Consider the following 16,979-nt stretch of genomic DNA (forward strand, 5'->3'; position numbering starts at 1 on the left):
TATAAAAAAATAATATTTTATTGGTTAATATTAATTCATTGATGCATTTTTCAATATATTTATCATATAAAATGCAAAAATTAGATATTTATGGTTAATTGTGTAGATCATTCATAAAATGTATATGAGATACATTAAAGCAAAAAGTGTGGGTGTGGATTGGTCCACACCATGCCTATAGAACGCCACAGTAGGTGTGGACGGGTCCAATCCACACAGTTTGTCCATAGTTCAGAACAATTGTAGACTGTGGTGTGATGTGGATTGGTCCCTGCCACAGGGTGTGGTGTGGACCATTCCACACTCACCAATTTCTCATCCACACTACAAAACACCCTCTTAATGAGAATGATAGAAGTTAATACTTTAAATGTAAGACTTAATAAGAGGGAATTGAATAAATTTAATATAAATAGTAGCTAAAATTATATATTTTTACCCTTATAATAAAAGGACCAAATTCAACAATGGTAGTATAGATATAGATAGCGGTGAACAAATCTCTGGGGACCAGAAGAACATGAAATTTAATTGAATTGCACGTCAGTACACTATTGCCTTAGTTGTAGTGATCTTTTAACTATTTATTTATTTTGTAAGCACTCCTTCAGCAATCACCATGTTGTTATCTTAGCTTGCAATGAAGACCTTAGGGTTCCAAAGAGGAGGCAGAGGTCCGATTCATTGAAAAAGCAACAATTTATTGAGTTTTATTTATGGTTATGGGAATACAAGTCAATTTGGTCCAATGAAATCCATGCTCTGTTTGGAACGAGTACAAATACAAATATGTATAGTACAAAAAACAAATACATTGATCAAAATATTTGAACATATAAAAAAAAGCACAATGGTGTAAATTTACTTTTATTTTCATGGTTTTAAAAACCAGCCCAAAAATAAAACTAGTTTGCCCACTGATTCTCAGGTCAAATAGTACCGATTGGTCTGAACTCCTGTCAAACGGTTTTTACTATGATCCAAATGCTAAACCACAAGATTTCAGAAAGCAATTCTTCCATACCAAAATTAATGTACGTTATTGGCTTCCTCATTATTGGATTCTCTGAATTTGCATATTTGGAGTCACTTCAGAAGTATATAAGATGAAATGATCAGATGGTTGGGACGAAAATTCATTATTCACCATTATTTCTCAACAAGACATACGACATTGGTAGAAGAAAAGAAGAAAACAAAGTTAAAAGGGCGAATTTGGTGCTCAATTTAAAAAGAGTAAAAATATAAAAATATTAGTGCAAATACATGTTTTGAAGTTCGGGGATTGACTTGACATAATTTTTGATTTTAATAAATTGATATTTTATAAACTGATGAAATAAATAATTTATCAAATCCATATTTGTATAAAAATATGACTTTTGATCTCAATAAATTTATATAAAATGTATTAATAATAGAATAATTATTTTAGTACTTAAAATTTATAAATCTGCACATAATAAGTATCTTAAAATTTTTTATATACTTTTATAAATTATAAACTATTATTTTAATTTAAATAAAATAATATATTTATTATTTACAAAAATAAAAATATTATTTACAAAATACTCAAGAATATAATATTAAATTGATCTATCAAATCCAATAACCTATATTTACATCAGAAAATGGTTTTTATTTTAGAAAAATTATAGAATAAAAATATTAATAATGGAATAATTGTTTTAATAATTAAAAATTATGAATTTGCATATAATTATTTTAACTTTAAATTTAATATAATTAATTTATTTGTGAAATTTGTATGTATTTTCTTAACATATCCACATGCTGGGTCTATCAAACCATTTGACCCAAGAACTGTTTTAGCCATTCTTTTGAATTTTTTAAAATTTTTAAATTTTTTTATCAGGACAAGCTATCCATTCAAATCAGACAATCAGACCGTTTGACACGGGAACCGGACCCAGAACGGTTCCCCGTCCCGTCCGATTTTAAAAACCTTGGGGTGTCACTTCCCCTAAACGAGGGGCAGAGAAAGGGGTGGTGGTCTTGAGGGGAGTCGTGGTTCCCCTATGCCTTAAAATCTCCACCCCTCACCTGCAGATTGCCATCTAAAATTCTTCGAATTCGCTTTCTGGAATTATCATTTACTACTCCAAAACATGAGACAACTGAGAGGGAGTATATTCAATATTATTTTATAAATGAACTCTCTATTAAAACATGAATTGCCGTCTTAGCTCAGTCGGTAGAGCGCATGGCTTTTAACCATGTGGTCGTGGGTTCGAATCCCACAGACGGCGTTTGGGTCTTTTGGCATCTTCAGCCCTTTACAATGAATTGAAGTTTCAAATCCCTGCCAAAATTCTCATGTGTGATGCTCTGCTGCTTTTTCTTAAAAACCCTGCGCCAGTACATTACTAACCGTTTTTTCTTTCTTTTATTTTCATGCACAAGCTAGCATATCGATCGGTCTGTGTAAGCCATGCTTTTAGATGGTGGGACTTCATCAGCTGTAATCAACAGCGCCACTGAGTTAGGGGTGCTCACGACGGATCAACGTCGGTGAGAAAACACCGAAAGACCTTCAGGCGATGGCTGGATTTTGGATTAGGGATGTCTCATTTACCTTCACTCTTACTTAAATTAGTTTGCAGTAAGCTTCACCCTTTTGCTTTTTTAACTGTTTTCGTTTTTATTCATTTCTCTCGCTTCTTTGCATGGGTTGGTTTGCAGGTGGAGTTGTTTGGATTCTGATAATTTGTATTCCTCTTTGAACGGCCCTTGCGTGATATGGGTATCAAGCTAGGGCAACAAAAAAAAAAAAAAAAAGAAAAGAAAAGAATTCGCCAGCTTAACAATATTGTTTTATCTAATTAAGATCTTCTCAGTTGTGGCTAGGACCTCTGCCCTAGCCTCCTCAATGGTTGAAACTACAATTCTCAACATCTTGCTGATAGTAAGAACGTAACTGCAGTTCGGCCAAGATGCGTGCATGGTGGAACCTCTTTGTTCTAGTACTTCTACTGCTCCCTAGCTTAATTGAGCTGATCAGGGAGGAAGAAGAAGTCGAGGTCTGGCCTCCGTACGTGGTTTGCCTCAAATTCTCTCAAGAAATATCTTCAATACAAAGGTGGTGCTTGGGCTGCTGTGCAGTTCCAAAACAACATATATATTCCTCCCTGCAAGCACTCAGCTTCAAAAAGCACTTCATCTTCCCTCTCGACTGGTCAGGGTGACGATGAAGGCTGTCTTGGCGAGGTGGGGTCTGTCCATATGACAGATTCCGTTTTGCCGCTCAGAAGACTATTTGCTCTTATGTTTATTGGATCAAGACTGGAAGTAGTATTTTATACGATCGAAATACTGAAACTGAAGCTGGTATTAATGATGATAGCGCATGCACTGAAAGGAAAGATCAATCCTTCCATTTATCACTCGAACCCCCCATTCTATTTCTTACTACCGATGAATGTATGCCATGCGCATGGGAGTACTAAGTACGCAATTCATGCATGCATGCGCATGCGAGTACTTTGGCAAAAGTATTTTTTTATAAATTTACTTTTATAAAAGTGGTTTTATAAAAGTGTTTTCATTTAAAAGTACTTTTATTAAAGTATTTTTATATAAAGTATTTTCATGTAAAAGTATTTCAGTAAAAGTACTTTCGCAAAAGTAAACATCTATGGCAACAGTTTTGTAGGCAGAATTTCCTTGGAGAATGAAAATGAGCAAGATGGGGCATGATTATTTTTATTCTACAGGCTACTCAATTTTTGTGATGTGGGGCTAATTTTTCTTCTAAAATGAATGTAGCCTATGCCAAAAATTTTGTAACCAAACACTAATATTATTCATTTTTGTCCATTCTTGCATAAAATGAGCAAAAATTAAAAGATTGAGGCCCAAAGCAATGAACCAAACATGGCCTTAAATTCTGAATTCGGGAAGGGATTAAAGTTTCCAACGGGGCAGAGTTTAGAGTGCTATTATTTCACTCGGGATTTCCTACCCACTCTATGGGAGAGATGTGTGGCTCCAATTCACAACGGGTAGAGAGTGGGTAGAAAAAGCGAGTGGGAAATCTGGGCTCCTATTATTTAGTCTAACATTGCTGACAAGGCAATCCTTAAAGCTTTTAAAATTGGTTACTTTGATTACCAAAGGGAGCAGCAGAGTGGGAGATAGAAGAAGTTATTAGAAGGCTGCAAGAACTAATATATAACACTAATTGCATGCATGAAGCAACTCCGGATCTCCTATCCACGAGAACTCTGCCCATGTTTACCCACAACATGCCAGATTAAGTACTGCCCATGAGAACTCTGCCCTCATTTCTAGTATAAGTATAGAGTTCCAGAGGAAATTAAGCCAAGAAGTTACTAATGAGGAAATCTTTAATACTCTACTCTCCATGAAGAATTTGAAAGCTCCGATGGGTTAAATGTTCTTTTCTTTAAGAAATTCTGGAATATTATTGGAGATTCTGTTTGTTTGACTATCAAAGCTTTGTTTGATTCGGGGAAACTGAATCGAAATGTAAATAAAACATTCATCTCTCTTATTCCTAAAACTGAAAACCCATCAGTTTCTGATCCTCTCTCTCTCTGGAGAAGCCTTGAGAACATATTTCTGATCTGATTCAAGAAACAATGGAAGTCCACTCTGACTCAGAGAAATCAAAAGTCGAGCTTTTACTTCAGTCCCCAAGAAAGTTGAAGACCCCTACTGTGGATGATATGGGCTTTTACCAGACAAAGAAAATAGTGGATTCCTCTCGAAAACCAGATCGGTTATCCACTTTGAAGGAACTTAAACAATCCAAATCTATACTGGACAAAAGATTGAAGAAAAAATGTTTTGATACTCTGCTGGTGGTAGATCCAACAGGAACTTCGTGTAGTCTCTCTGATGATGAAAGGCAAGCCAGGGGTGGTTTTTGGACATAGGTCACAACAAAGAAGAAGAGAAATAGGAAAATATACCCTACAGATGGTCCGAGGCCCTTCACTAGATCACAAGCTGATCCAGGTAAGAAAATCTCAACCAGTTCCTCATGAATGGAATTTTCTAAAATATTAGAGGGATTAACAATCCCTCCTTAATTCATAGATTGAAGAGAATTACACTACAACGGTGATTTAGAGCCGGCGGTCATTGTGACCGCCGCTATAGAGATGTTTAAGGTGGCGCACTTCCAAAGACCGCCGCCTACATCGGTTTTAAAGGCTGATGCAGCAGTCTATATTAATACCTTCGGTGGATTTTATAATTAAATCGGAAATAAACCAGTCTAAATTCCGGTTCCATAGACCAAATGCGGGGAGGCAAAAAATTCTTTCTCCCGCGCGAAGGCTCCTATTCGACAAGGCAGAAGTCTTTCCAGCATAGAACCTTGCAGAGGAAGAGGAATTTTGAAGAAGAGAGAAAGGTTAACGAGCAAGATAAATTGCAGAAAGGTTTACGATCAAGCGATTGACTCTTCGCATCTTCTCCAAGCCAAGGGTTTCTGCTCGTTTCAAAAGAGAGTGAAAGAACTAAGAGGGAGCCGCACGGTTGAGTGAAAGAGCCAAGGGTTTCTGCTCGTTTCAAAATAGAGGGTTTCTGCTCGTTTCAAAATAGAGGGTTTCTGCTCGTTTCAAAATCTCCGCTCAGGATGTTGAGGAGAACATCTGCACATTTGTGAAGAAGGGTTTGGATTCAGATTCAGAGTTTGAGGAGCCGAATGCAGATGCAGTACAGTCCACTCCCAACTCCCAAGTCCCACCAGAAGGAAGCCACTAGCAAGAGGCAAATAAATAGAGTGGCCGAAGCTGTGAATTGATCATAGACGGGAGTTCCTAGCCTTGGCCGACGGCGAAGCATTCACAGTGAGTCTTTAGCTCTTTCCGTAGAATTCTATGATATCTCCTCGTTTTCGATTAAAAAGTCTTATATAGGCGTTTGATTATTTCTTGATAATCCTGTTACGTCGTTGGCTCTTCAATTCGAATCAAATAACCGTTTTCTCCTGTTATTTCCCCAAAGTGTTATTGTAAATAGTTTATAGAAATTGAACGTTAAAGCACCAACTGTAGCTTCTCGTTGACTTTGGTGTTTCCACTTCCTCAGATTTTAACCCCTTGCATCTACTCATCTGCTTGTTTAAATGGTCGTACGTAGTTTGGTTCATACTCCCATTCTTTGTTCAATTATGTCCAAATAACTATGCCAGTATTTTTTTGAGGTTCTGTTTACCTATTATCGATGTTTTGTTCCCGGTTTAATTATGTAAATCCTTGGTCTTAGTTGGATGTTGCATTGTTGATTGACTTGATTTTCTCTTATGTCACTGTTATTCCATCTGAATTTTGAATAATAATATCTAATGCCATCTTTGCAATTTGTAGATTGTGAGCAAGATCTAATTCTTATTGAATTAGAATAACTTCTTTTCTCTTTTGCTATTGTTATCCCATATTCCCATCTTAATCAGATTGGTTAGAAAGAAATGATGATAATAAATGGTATTGATATTTGGGTGATCATAGAATAAAGTATCGTTGTTTTGAGGTACATAATTTTCAAGAAAGATCGAAAGAATCCATGGTTAGCATATTGCAAATGTCGATTGATGTTTTCATTTCATTTCTTTTGAAATCTTACTGGATCGTAGAAAACAATTTCCACTTATTTGAATTCATATCCTAGGAGAGTGATATTCTGTATCTGTCACCTAGTAATTCCCCTACTTAGAAATGGAGAAGGAACAAGAACTAGAGTGGCTCGAAGCACAGAAGATTGTCGTAAGTGAAGACCTCATAGCAGCAGCTAAACAACAGCTGGAATTTCTAGCAACTCTTGATAGGAACCGATGTCTCTATGACGGTCCTGTTCTGTACTATGCTATTTACAAGTATGTAGATTAACAAGTTGTTTTATCAATACTTTTTGATTCATGGTTTTCATTTGGCATGTATCTTGGTACATCATGGACTTAATTTCCTTTTCTTTTCTTTGTGATGTTTTCAAATTGTCAGGTGTTGGTAATAGGGATGGAAATTTTCCTGTCCCCGTCGAATACCCGGCTTCCCTAATTCAATGGGGTCAGAGATGGAGATTGCCTTGGCGGGGACGGGGATTGATAGTGATACCCGACCGGGTATGAGGAGTGAATTCACTGCCCCACCCCAAGGGGATCGGGGATGGAGAGTCATTTTTATCCCCAACAGGGATTGGGGTTGGGAGACATGGAGTATGGTCCTCATCCCGTTTCCATTCCTAGTTGGTGACAACCACCTTTGACCTTTGGAGATATGCAGTTTGTATGTGTCCTATTTTAAAGTGTTAGGGACAAGTGGAAAAGGCCATTGCCCAATGTTGGTCCCAGCTATATTTAGGGACTTCAGAAGAAAGAATTGGGTACAGACCTAACTTCCAGCATTTTTAGCTTGTACATGGCTGGTCATAGATTGGAGCTCTGTTTTCAGGGTTGTTAGCCTGAGATTTTACCCTCACATTAAGCAATGGTCCCTACTTAAAGAAAACTATATAAGTTAAATACTGGTTTATAAGATCTACTATGGGAAGATGATGCAATCATGTTATAAGGAATATCGACTGGGCCTTAAAATGTGTCTTAAGCAATTTATAATGATGATGATTACAGTAATTACTAGCTATTTGTTGATTGGAGAAGCAGACAAGGTTTTATCCCTGTTACATAGTTGGACTTGGGCAGTACCATTCATGAAACCCTAATTGCACCCTGCCTACAAATGTGAAAGAAAAGGAAAGAAAGTTCTTCAGTAGATGCAGACCTCAACTGTTGAACCTTCAATATAAATATTGGTTATTCTCAATCTCCACTGTTGATTACTATTTTTACTTCATTCTAGGAAGATAGATTATGTGAATACTGCAATTGCATGTTTGACCCCTATGACTGAATTCTGATGTGTAAAATTTCAGGTACAAGGCTTGCTGGCTTCCCTTGCTTGCAAAACAAGATGAGCCTTGGATTTCAGAAGGCCCTTTGGTTGTGCCTCTTGATTGTGAATGGATCTGGCACTGTCATAGGCTCAACCCAGTATATCTTTGCAAGATAATTTTTCCCTTTTTTTTCCTTTTAAAATTGTGTATAATAAAATTTTCAAATCTGGCTTCATTGGTTTTGTTACTCAGGTCCAGTACAAAGCAGACTGTGAGGAATTTTATGGGAGGATCCTTGACAATTGTAATGTTGTGTCAACCATTCAAGGTGCTTCCACAAAGAAAACTAAAGAAATTTGGAACAGACTGTATCCTGAAGAGCCATACAAGCTTGACTTAGGCATCTCTTTATCAAAAAATATTGATGAAAAGTTTTCAGAGGCTCTTAGATGCACAAAATATGATTTGATTTCAGCTGTTAAAAGGCAGAGCCCTTTCTTTTACCAGGTAATTATGAGGATTTCATGCCTGTTTATTGCACATGCTGATGGACATATTGTATAATTAATTTATTATCTTACAGTACTGAAGATTTAAAACAGTTCTATGGAATTCTTTGTTAGACTTTACCAAGTACACATATTTCCTTTGCATTTATTTCTGTGGTAGGCTACATGAGCATGGAGAGAACTTTCTTATGAAGTGCAATTCTAAAAGAGCTCATTCGTATTCTGCAAGAGGGAATGTATGCGATTCTATCATATTCTGACACTAACTTTTGCATGTTTGCCACTAAATTAATAAATCTAATTGATTACCGTTGTTGATAAAAAGTGAAATATGAATTTTTTCCACCAAGTCTGTCTTTAGATTATAATGGAAATGAAAATTGAGGATAGAAAAGGATTCTTGAATCCAATACCTTTCATGTTCTGTTGTTCAGATCTGAAAAGGGGAAGCAGAATATGTGAAGTAGTGGATGCTGTGCTGCATTTTTTGTCAGTTCATTTTATAATAGAATGAATTGGACGTAGATGTCTTTACATTATTCGTAGAACCATGGAATCCATTCCACTATTTGACTTCTGCACCTCAATCCAAACACAATCATAGTTATTCAAAGACCTATACATGATTGCCATACCATGGCAAGAACTTCAATCTTAGTCCGATTTTCTAACCTGATATCTTGTCCACTTATGTCCAAACATATCCAGGCATCACAGACTTTGATGACTATGAGATAACCTTTAAGTAAGTGAAGTTTGAAGGATAAATATGTGAAAGGAAAATGTTGGGTTTAAAATGTGAATTCAAACAATTTGAAAGAAGAAAATAAATCATATGGGCTATGGGAGCTAGGGTTTCTTAGAAAAAAGAGGAAAGTGGCATAACTTTGTTCTCTTTTTCAAATGGTTTGTACCCACATGCATGGAGGGTGGGGTTCCAACTGATTCAGTTTATAAGGTCCCTGGTTGGTTGTAGCAGAGACTTGGGATCCTGCCACCTTCACTGTGGTCGGGGGCTTATGAGGTTTGGGGGATGGGATATCCTCCCTTTTGTGTAGCCCCATTGAATGCAACCGACTAATTAGATCGTTCAAATTTTGTATTTGTTTTGTAGTTTGACTTGGATACCTTTTCTAATTAGATTTCAGCAACTATTTTTCTGAATTAAGAGCAGTAGGGCAATGCATAGTAGTCATGAATCGCTAGTTGTGTGTCAAAGAAATATATGATACTGTCCCCTCCACAGAAACAGTAAAGAAAAAAGAGAAAATAAATTTCCCATAGAAATGACTTAAGAAACCTTTAAAATTTATGGCATTTAGTAATTTGTAGCAAGTAGGAAATGTATCCAGATGGTGAGACTCATTCTTTGCATATATCACATGATTCACATCTTTTTGCTTGGGTTGTATGTAATCTTCTTCCTGACATTGCCATTTTTTCTAGCACACCCCTGGGTCAGAGAAGGGGGAGATGCCTCAGAGATCCCTGTGGATATATCAGTGCTATCTAATATGCGGCAATTTGTGAAGTACAGCCGGTTGAAGCAGTTTGCACTAAGGGTAAGAAGTGATTTTCTTGGTTGGAAACTTGGAGCTCATTGTCTCAAGGACCAAATATCTTCACCATGACTTGCACTTAAAGAGCTCAATTATTCTTATGTCTGCATTTATTTCATCTTGCAGGCCTTGGCTAGCACACTTGATGAAGAGGAGCTTGCTGATCTTAAAGATCAATTTGATGCAATTGATGTGGACAAAAATGGTTCTATTATCTTGAAGAAATGAGACGGGCATGTTTTCTTTCGTATTCTAGAAACTTGATTAGCAGGAATTCAGCTCCTTTTGTTTGTCATAACGTTGCCTGTTTGTATGCAGGCCCTTGCAAAAGATCTTCCTTGGAGACTGAAGGAGCCACGTGTTGTTGAGATTCTTCAAGTGGTAAGCTAAAGAGAAGCATTGGCTAGCCAACAATATATTGGGATTAGCATTTTGCATTCAGGTCTACTTCAAAGATATCAACACTTGCGTTCTTCTTAGTTTTAACTCCCCCCCCCTTCAAATGCTTATTTGATTTTGTTCCCTTTCATTTCAGGTTCTCCAACACTTGTCTTACTGCACATGGACATGACTATTCACACCCATTAAGTGCCTTAACACTCAATATCAACACAACTTAAGAGAGTTTGAGCTTGCAAGCCGTATATTCACTTCCTACATGGAAACCTCCTCTTCTATGATTACATGGAAAATGGACATTGTATTGTTGAGAATTTTATTTTTTTTAATCTTTTCTATTTGAACAATTGGGCATTGTATTTGAACAATTTATTTTGGATATTATAAAATAATTGCCAAAATTTGTACTAAGTTGGCTTCTCTAGAACAAGGTGCCTCTATTAAAGGGAAGAATACTGTGGATAATATATCTATTGTTCAGGAACTTGTGGCTGATACTGATAGAAAAGTGCAGGGAGGAAATGTGGTTTTAAAATTGGACACAACAAAGGCTTATGATCGATTAAACTGGTTTTCCTTCAAAATGGGTGCTTCTTAGATTTGTTGTTAGTGCAAAATGGGTGGAGCTCATCATGAAAACAGTTCAAAACTGTTGGTTTTCTATATTATGGAATGGAGTGGTGATTGGTTTCTTTAAATCTACTAGAGGGGTGCGGCAAGGAGATCCTCTCTCCCCTTACCTCTTCATATTGGCTGAGGAAGTTCTGAATCAAGCTCTGATTAGATGTGGGAATTAATGAAATGATAGAGAACTGCTATGTTTCCTCTCGAGGCTGCCCTTTGGTCACTCATTGTTTGTACACAGACGACACCATAGTCTTCACCAAGGAAAAGAAAGGGCTCTGGAGAGAGGAATGGAAGTGCTTCACATATATGAAAAGTGCTATAGTCAGCTTATAAACAAAAGGAAGAGCTGCTTCTTCACATTAGCAAAAGCTTCACTAGCCTAGATTCAGATAATTAATAGAGGGAATTACAGGTTTTACTTGTAACAAACTCCCTTTTACATACTTGGGAGTCCCAATTAGTAAGGGAAGACTGAAGTCCATTCAATTTGAGGAATTAACCTCAAAGATTTATACGAAGACGACAGGATGGAAAAGTAGGCTTCTCTCCGCTAGAGGGAAAATGATTCTTATCCGACATGTGCTCTCCAGGATTCCTATTCATATGTTAATTGCTGTAGTAGCCACACCAATGGGAGTACTAGGGTGTATAGAGAAGATTTTTTTCGGAGTTTCTTTGGTTGGATCGGCTGGGAAGCAAGACAAATGACATATATGGGTTAAATGGCAGAATCTGTCTTACCCATTCAAGGAAGGAGGGTTACAGGTTCAAAATTAAGTTAGTTGATATCCACCATTCCCTCACGCTTAAGGCTTTGTGGAGAACGTTATTTCAGCACTCTCTATGGGCTTCGTTCTTTAAAGCCAAATATCTAAAACATCAACACTTCTACATTTCTTCTTACCCCCTATGAGCAACTTGGACCTGGAAAGTTAATTTTGGGTTCATTGAAGAAGTGGTGAAAGGTTCTAAGTGGCTACTTATAGGCACTGGATATGTTAATCTTTGGTTAGATAAGTGGCTAGATATGGGACCTTTGATTGATATGGTTTCCAGAATGGACAAAATAGATACTCAGGTTCAAGTTCAAAACGTTCTAGATGAGAATGAAGACTGGTAATTACAAAATCTCGGGCCGAATGACGAAATGATTAATTTAACTAGAGGCTCTAGGATTCGATTATCCAACAGACAAGACAAATTGATCTAGATAGCTAGCAATGATGGTGTTCACTACCAAGTCAACTTGGAATTTGGTCTGAAATAGATAAGGAGAGGTCGCCTGGGGGGAGGCCATTTAGAGCCATATGATACCCTTGAAGATTAGCTTCTTTACTCGGTGGCTGATGAAAGCAAAAGTCACAAAGTCAGGGTTGACCTTGACATTCAGACTCTAGGGATCTCCATGGTGTCGAAATGCTGCTATTGTAAAATTCTCAAATTGAGGATATGGATCACTTATTTGTTTGAAGTTGCTTGGCGAAGAAAATTTTGGTCTCATTTTAGTACTTTGTTGGCAATTGACTTCTTTCCTCATAAGCCCACTGGGGTAGTGATAAATAGCTGGATATCAGCATGCATCTAGAAATGCACATAATCAATTAATTGGCTAGAACGGTGAAGTCTTTATCCTGTTTGATTCCTTGGGAAATCTGGAAAGAGCGATGCCGGAGGCGGATGGAAGGGAATTTTACATGTTCCCAATAGGTGATTTGGAAAATAGAATGTTGGGTTTAGGAAATTGCAGACCTGGGTAAGGAAACCTCTTTCCTTTCCCCAATATAGAGGCTGTCCCTAAATGGTTTGGGTATTAAAATTCCACCATTGAAGTGCTCTAGATTAAATGTGCTATTACATCCAACCAGCCCCAATGGATTTCTTTAGAGCGGATCTTCATTCTTCAAGAGTAAATCCAGGTTCGAGTGGAGGGGAGGAATAATTCAAGATGGTAGGAACAACTTTGTAGTGGCTTTTCAAAACTGGTATGGAACAATGCGAAGCTTAAATGCTGAGGTGAAAGCTATGCTTGAAGGAGTTGAAATAGCTTGATCCATGGGAATTACAAATCAGTGGATTGAAATGGATTCAAAAATCTAACATGATGTGGTCATGAAGTGTTGTACAACACCTTGGCAGCTATGGTATTGGATGGGCATCATGGAGAACTACTAGGTAGATATGGATTTACAATTTGTACATATTTACAGAGAAGTGAATCAGATCGTAGATAATCTTTTCGAGAGGGGCAACAGTTCAACTAGCAATCTGATTTATAACTCCGTCGAGGATCTTCCAGTTGACACTCAAAAGACTTCTACAACATGATGGTCGTGGTATTCCCTTTTTGTGGTTTAGTTAGGGTTTGTTTTGGCTTATTTTGGAGATAATCTAATCTTATGTGTAGTTAATGTTTATAATACTAATGATCTCTATGTAAATAGATTTTCTCGAGGGGTAAGGCTTTTACGTCTCCCCTCCTAGGTTTCTATTCTTTGAGTAAAGTTTGAGGATTAAAAGGTGGCCTCCCTCCACCAGGAGTAAAGTTTGAGGATTAAAAAAGGTGTGAACAACATCTCTAATTGTTCAAGTTTTGCAGTTGGCAACGGAAATCCAGTTTAATATATATATATATATATATATATATATATATATATATATATATATATATATATGTATAAGACTTTCAGGATACAGCCTCCACCATTCAGACATGTGGCGTTTTAAATTTAGACACAGCATTTTTATGAGAAGTTGCTGCTAAAGTCTATAGCCTATTACCACCATTCAGACAAGTGGCCTTTTCATTTTCTAGAAAGATAGACACGTGACAATTTTTGAGAAATTCCTACTAAAGCCTACAACCCACTATCAAGTTATAACCCCCCACCATTTAGACACACGACCTTCTCATTTTTCTGAAAAGCTAGGCACGTGGCATTTTCTGAGAAGTTGCTGTTAAAGTCTACAACCCACTACCACCATTTTCAATCCATTCATAAAAAATGCATAAAATGTAAAAGTGGTTATCCACAATCACTTCTACCTAGGTTTTATCAATCTCAATTAATCATTAACCCTCTATGTATCATAACAAAAGAAAACTATCCATATTCTAATAATTATTGAAAAACTATTTTTTGAAATAAATATTTCTTAAAATTTAATAATTATTAAAGTATTAATAAATATAAATTTAACATTATTGATTCCATTATGTAAATTTAACATTACTGATTCCTCGTAGTTAGTACGGGGTCATTCACTTAGTTTTGGCATGATAAGAAGCATGAGTCAAGCTTAATTTTTCTTTTCTGGATATTTACTTGGATTCCCAACGTTGTACGTTGGATTCCCATAATCGGTCTTCACGTTTTAAATCAAGCTCATAGATTTTGAGGGTGTTTGACAAGTCTTTCTAGGTAGATCTTTCAACAACATAATAGACGAGAAGACACTAAAATTTTGGGGTCTTGTCTTTAAAGACCAAGACTATTTGGTTCGCATTGTGGTCTATCGGGCTATTAAAAACAACTAGAAAGGCTATTTTCAATGTAGAAAGACCAACAACTTCATTTGAAGCTTCCCGATTTTTTACTTTTTCAGTCTTTCCATGCACTCATTTTCGAGTCTTTTGGTTTATGTGATACCAAGTGGGAAAAGAAAAGTTTTTGGTCTTTTGTGCTTCTTGTAGACTGAAAGACATTTCAAAAAGGCGTGCCAAACACCACCTTTGTTTATATATAGGGTTAATCTCTTAAACTATCCCTAAGTTTTAGGAAATTAATGTTCTCATCCCTATTATTTAGAAATTCCCTTAAAATACCCCAAGTTTTCTAATAATTGACTATATCCTCCTTTGTCGTTAGTATCTATTAACAGAAAGGAGGAAAAGATTATTTCACCCATTATTCTTCTTTAAATTTTCAAAATGAAACATTTGAATAAACCTACAACATTTGAATAATACCTTACTGGTATTGATTTGACAATAACACCTTGTTGGTCTTCTCCATGACAAACTTTCTCCGTTGGCAAAGCTTTTCAACAGATAGAGATATCCAGTGAAACCATCTACAACCCAAAAACAAGATGAGATCATCTCCCTTCTTTGTTGCTACAAAGACCTGTTAAATAGGTGAATAGGAGGGATCATCCATCTCCCATCAAAAACTAGATTTTGAGGATACCATCTTAGCCATTAGCTCTTACTAGTTCCATGTCCATTTGCTTCAATATCACAAGAAATGATGGGGAAATTCCCTTCTGTGTTCTTGACCTTTAACCAAAGAATTTGTTTTTACCCACAAGGTGGATGTTGAGTTTTATTTGAAAATTTGAAGAATAATGGAGGGCAAAATTGACCACAAAGACTAATATTGGGTTTTAAAAAAATTCTATACATTACATAGTGTCACATGGGAATAGATTGTGATGGAATGCTAACACGCACTAACAGTAGGGAGGATTTAGTAAATTGTCAGAAAACTCGGGATACTTTAAGGCAATTTTTAAATAATAGGGTAGAGTTAGTCATTTTCCTATAACTTTAGGATATTTTAAGAGATTTACCCTCATCTGTAGTACATATTCTGATCTGATTAAAGAGATTAGTATTGCATGATCGTTAATTGCTTATTTTTATGAACAAAAAATTGGTAATTTGCCTGCTTATTTAAAGGATGAAATTGGCACAAGAAAAGTGTTTACCTTTTCTATCTAAAAATATAATGATGGGGGCAGTAGAAATTTCATCGTATCTGTCACTTCAAACAGAAGGGATCTGTTCGTACAATTTCCCCGAAACGTTGAGGGAGTTTTTTGAAAGGCCGTAGTGTAGGGGGAGGTTAGAGCATTCGTGAGACACAGGAAGGGATTAAGTAATTTACCCTTCAACAAATACTGTTGTGACTAGTGTCATATGGTGGTAAGGTTCTTATGCACTTAGCCACTAATTTGAGTACATCTGACACCAAGAAATTTAATTACTTAGTGCATGTTGGCCATCGTGGCTTGCTATTTTCTATTTCATCCTTCAACTACATGTTTGAAAATCAATGTAGAAGAGAAATCTCAAATTTACATCAAGGACAGAACCTGTACATCACCACCTCTGATTTCAGCCCAGGGGCTCAACAAGCAACCTTAAGGTTCCTAAGCGAACCCTAAAGCAACAAATTTGACTTCTTGTCATTCCTGTCCTTTCTAAACAAATGATAGCTGACAAAAACACATATAGTCACCTTATCTATACAAATGATGCAAAACATGTAGCGAGGGAAGAAGGCATATACAGGAGAGGTCACAATTTAGTAATTTTCTGTACATGTCAGACCTTGCATTATCTGGGATTGGTTTTAGGTGGACCAAGCGGTTGACCTTCTGATCCTTGACTCTTTTCCAGAATTTTAAGTTCATTTGCAATCTGGATACGCCTTTCCTTCAAGAAGTTGAGCCGTGTTGTCAGCTTTGTCAGAGCATTGGATGCAGGCACAATTACCTGTTGTAACTAGTAACCATAAGATACAGAGTCAGCGCAACTTTATTTGATTCTGATCAACCAATCCAGGAGATATTGAGGGAGCCTTCGCAATGTAGAGTTAGCTTATGCCATTTTTAATAAGAAAATCCTACTTATTGCCTGAAATACTAAAACATCTTGAGGTGTTGCTTACAAAACAACAATGGGACTAGCATCCTGATTTAATGAAGAGACTTACCTCACCCCTTGCACCAGACTTCTTAGCATTTGAAGCAATTGATCCAATTACATCCCCAATAGATGAACCAAAGGCTCCTATAGATTTGATACTGTTTTGAATTGTTGTATCCAACTGATGCTTTTGAGGCTGCTGCTTGTTTGAAGAAGACGGTAAATCCTGCGACTTCATGTTGTCACAGTCTTCTCCAACCATGTTAATGTTCTGTTGAACATAGAAAATCCCTAGAGTTAGACCATCCAATTGGCAATTGATCTGTTTTCGTTTATGTAAAGAAGCTTGAA

At 36.7% G+C, this 16,979-nt stretch overlaps 2 protein-coding genes and 1 non-coding gene across 13 annotated transcripts in view; 2 read left to right on the top strand and 1 right to left on the bottom strand.

Annotated features, from left to right (window-relative positions):
- Window positions 1-2,200: 2,200 nt before the first annotated feature.
- TRNAK-UUU (transfer RNA lysine (anticodon UUU)) lies at window positions 2,201-2,273 on the top strand. Its single transcript has one exon. It is a non-coding gene; the product is annotated as a tRNA-Lys (tRNA).
- A 2,193-nt stretch (window positions 2,274-4,466) lies between these two features.
- Window positions 4,467-10,791, top strand: LOC104608598 (glycine-rich domain-containing protein 1-like). Of its 3 annotated transcripts, none has more exons than XM_088890853.1 (7): window positions 4,470-5,843; window positions 6,664-6,868; window positions 7,924-8,041; window positions 8,137-8,391; window positions 9,840-9,955; window positions 10,079-10,394; window positions 10,488-10,791. In XM_088890853.1, the coding sequence occupies exons 2-5, from the start codon at window positions 6,711-6,713 to the stop codon at window positions 9,921-9,923; spliced, it is 615 nt and encodes a 204-aa protein (XP_088746979.1). In that variant the 5' UTR covers window positions 4,470-5,843; window positions 6,664-6,710; the 3' UTR covers window positions 9,924-9,955; window positions 10,079-10,394; window positions 10,488-10,791. The 3 variants fall into 3 exon arrangements, 2 of the variants coding, with proteins under 2 accessions (XP_088746979.1, XP_088746985.1); XM_088890859.1 differs by having other exon boundaries at window positions 10,079-10,333; XR_737117.3 differs by lacking the exon at window positions 6,664-6,868 and having other exon boundaries at window positions 4,467-5,843.
- A 5,169-nt stretch (window positions 10,792-15,960) lies between these two features.
- The window catches only part of LOC104608599 (rho GTPase-activating protein REN1-like), a 98,447-nt gene continuing 97,428 nt past the window's right edge, over window positions 15,961-16,979 (bottom strand). For 5 of the 9 annotated variants that reach the window (XM_088890885.1, XM_010274631.3, XM_019199655.2 and 2 more), the window contains 2 exons: window positions 16,696-16,899; window positions 15,961-16,484 (listed from right to left, as the gene is read on the bottom strand). In XM_088890885.1, the coding sequence (XP_088747011.1) occupies window positions 16,317-16,484; window positions 16,696-16,899 (372 nt within the window). In that variant the 3' untranslated portion in view covers window positions 15,961-16,316. The remainder of the gene's footprint in view (window positions 16,485-16,695; window positions 16,900-16,979) is intronic. The other 4 variants (XM_019199653.2, XM_019199654.2, XM_088890868.1 and 1 more) reach the window with 2 other exon arrangements.

The sequence above is a fragment of the Nelumbo nucifera genome, chromosome 1, assembly GCF_055504915.1.
Source record: "Nelumbo nucifera cultivar China Antique chromosome 1, China Antique-T2T, whole genome shotgun sequence".
Classification (NCBI taxonomy): domain Eukaryota; kingdom Viridiplantae; phylum Streptophyta; class Magnoliopsida; order Proteales; family Nelumbonaceae; genus Nelumbo; species Nelumbo nucifera.

Excerpts from the sequence above, each read along its gene's own strand:
- LOC104608598 (XM_088890853.1), top strand. The coding sequence starts at position 6,711 with ATGGAGAAGGAACAAGAACTAGAGTGGCTCGAAGCACAGAAGATTGTC. Across the intron at positions 6,869-7,923 it reads CTGTACTATGCTATTTACAA|GTACAAGGCTTGCTGGCTTC; the intron begins GTATGTAGATTA and ends GTAAAATTTCAG. Across the intron at positions 8,392-9,839 it reads AGAGCCCTTTCTTTTACCAG|CACACCCCTGGGTCAGAGAA; the intron begins GTAATTATGAGG and ends CATTTTTTCTAG.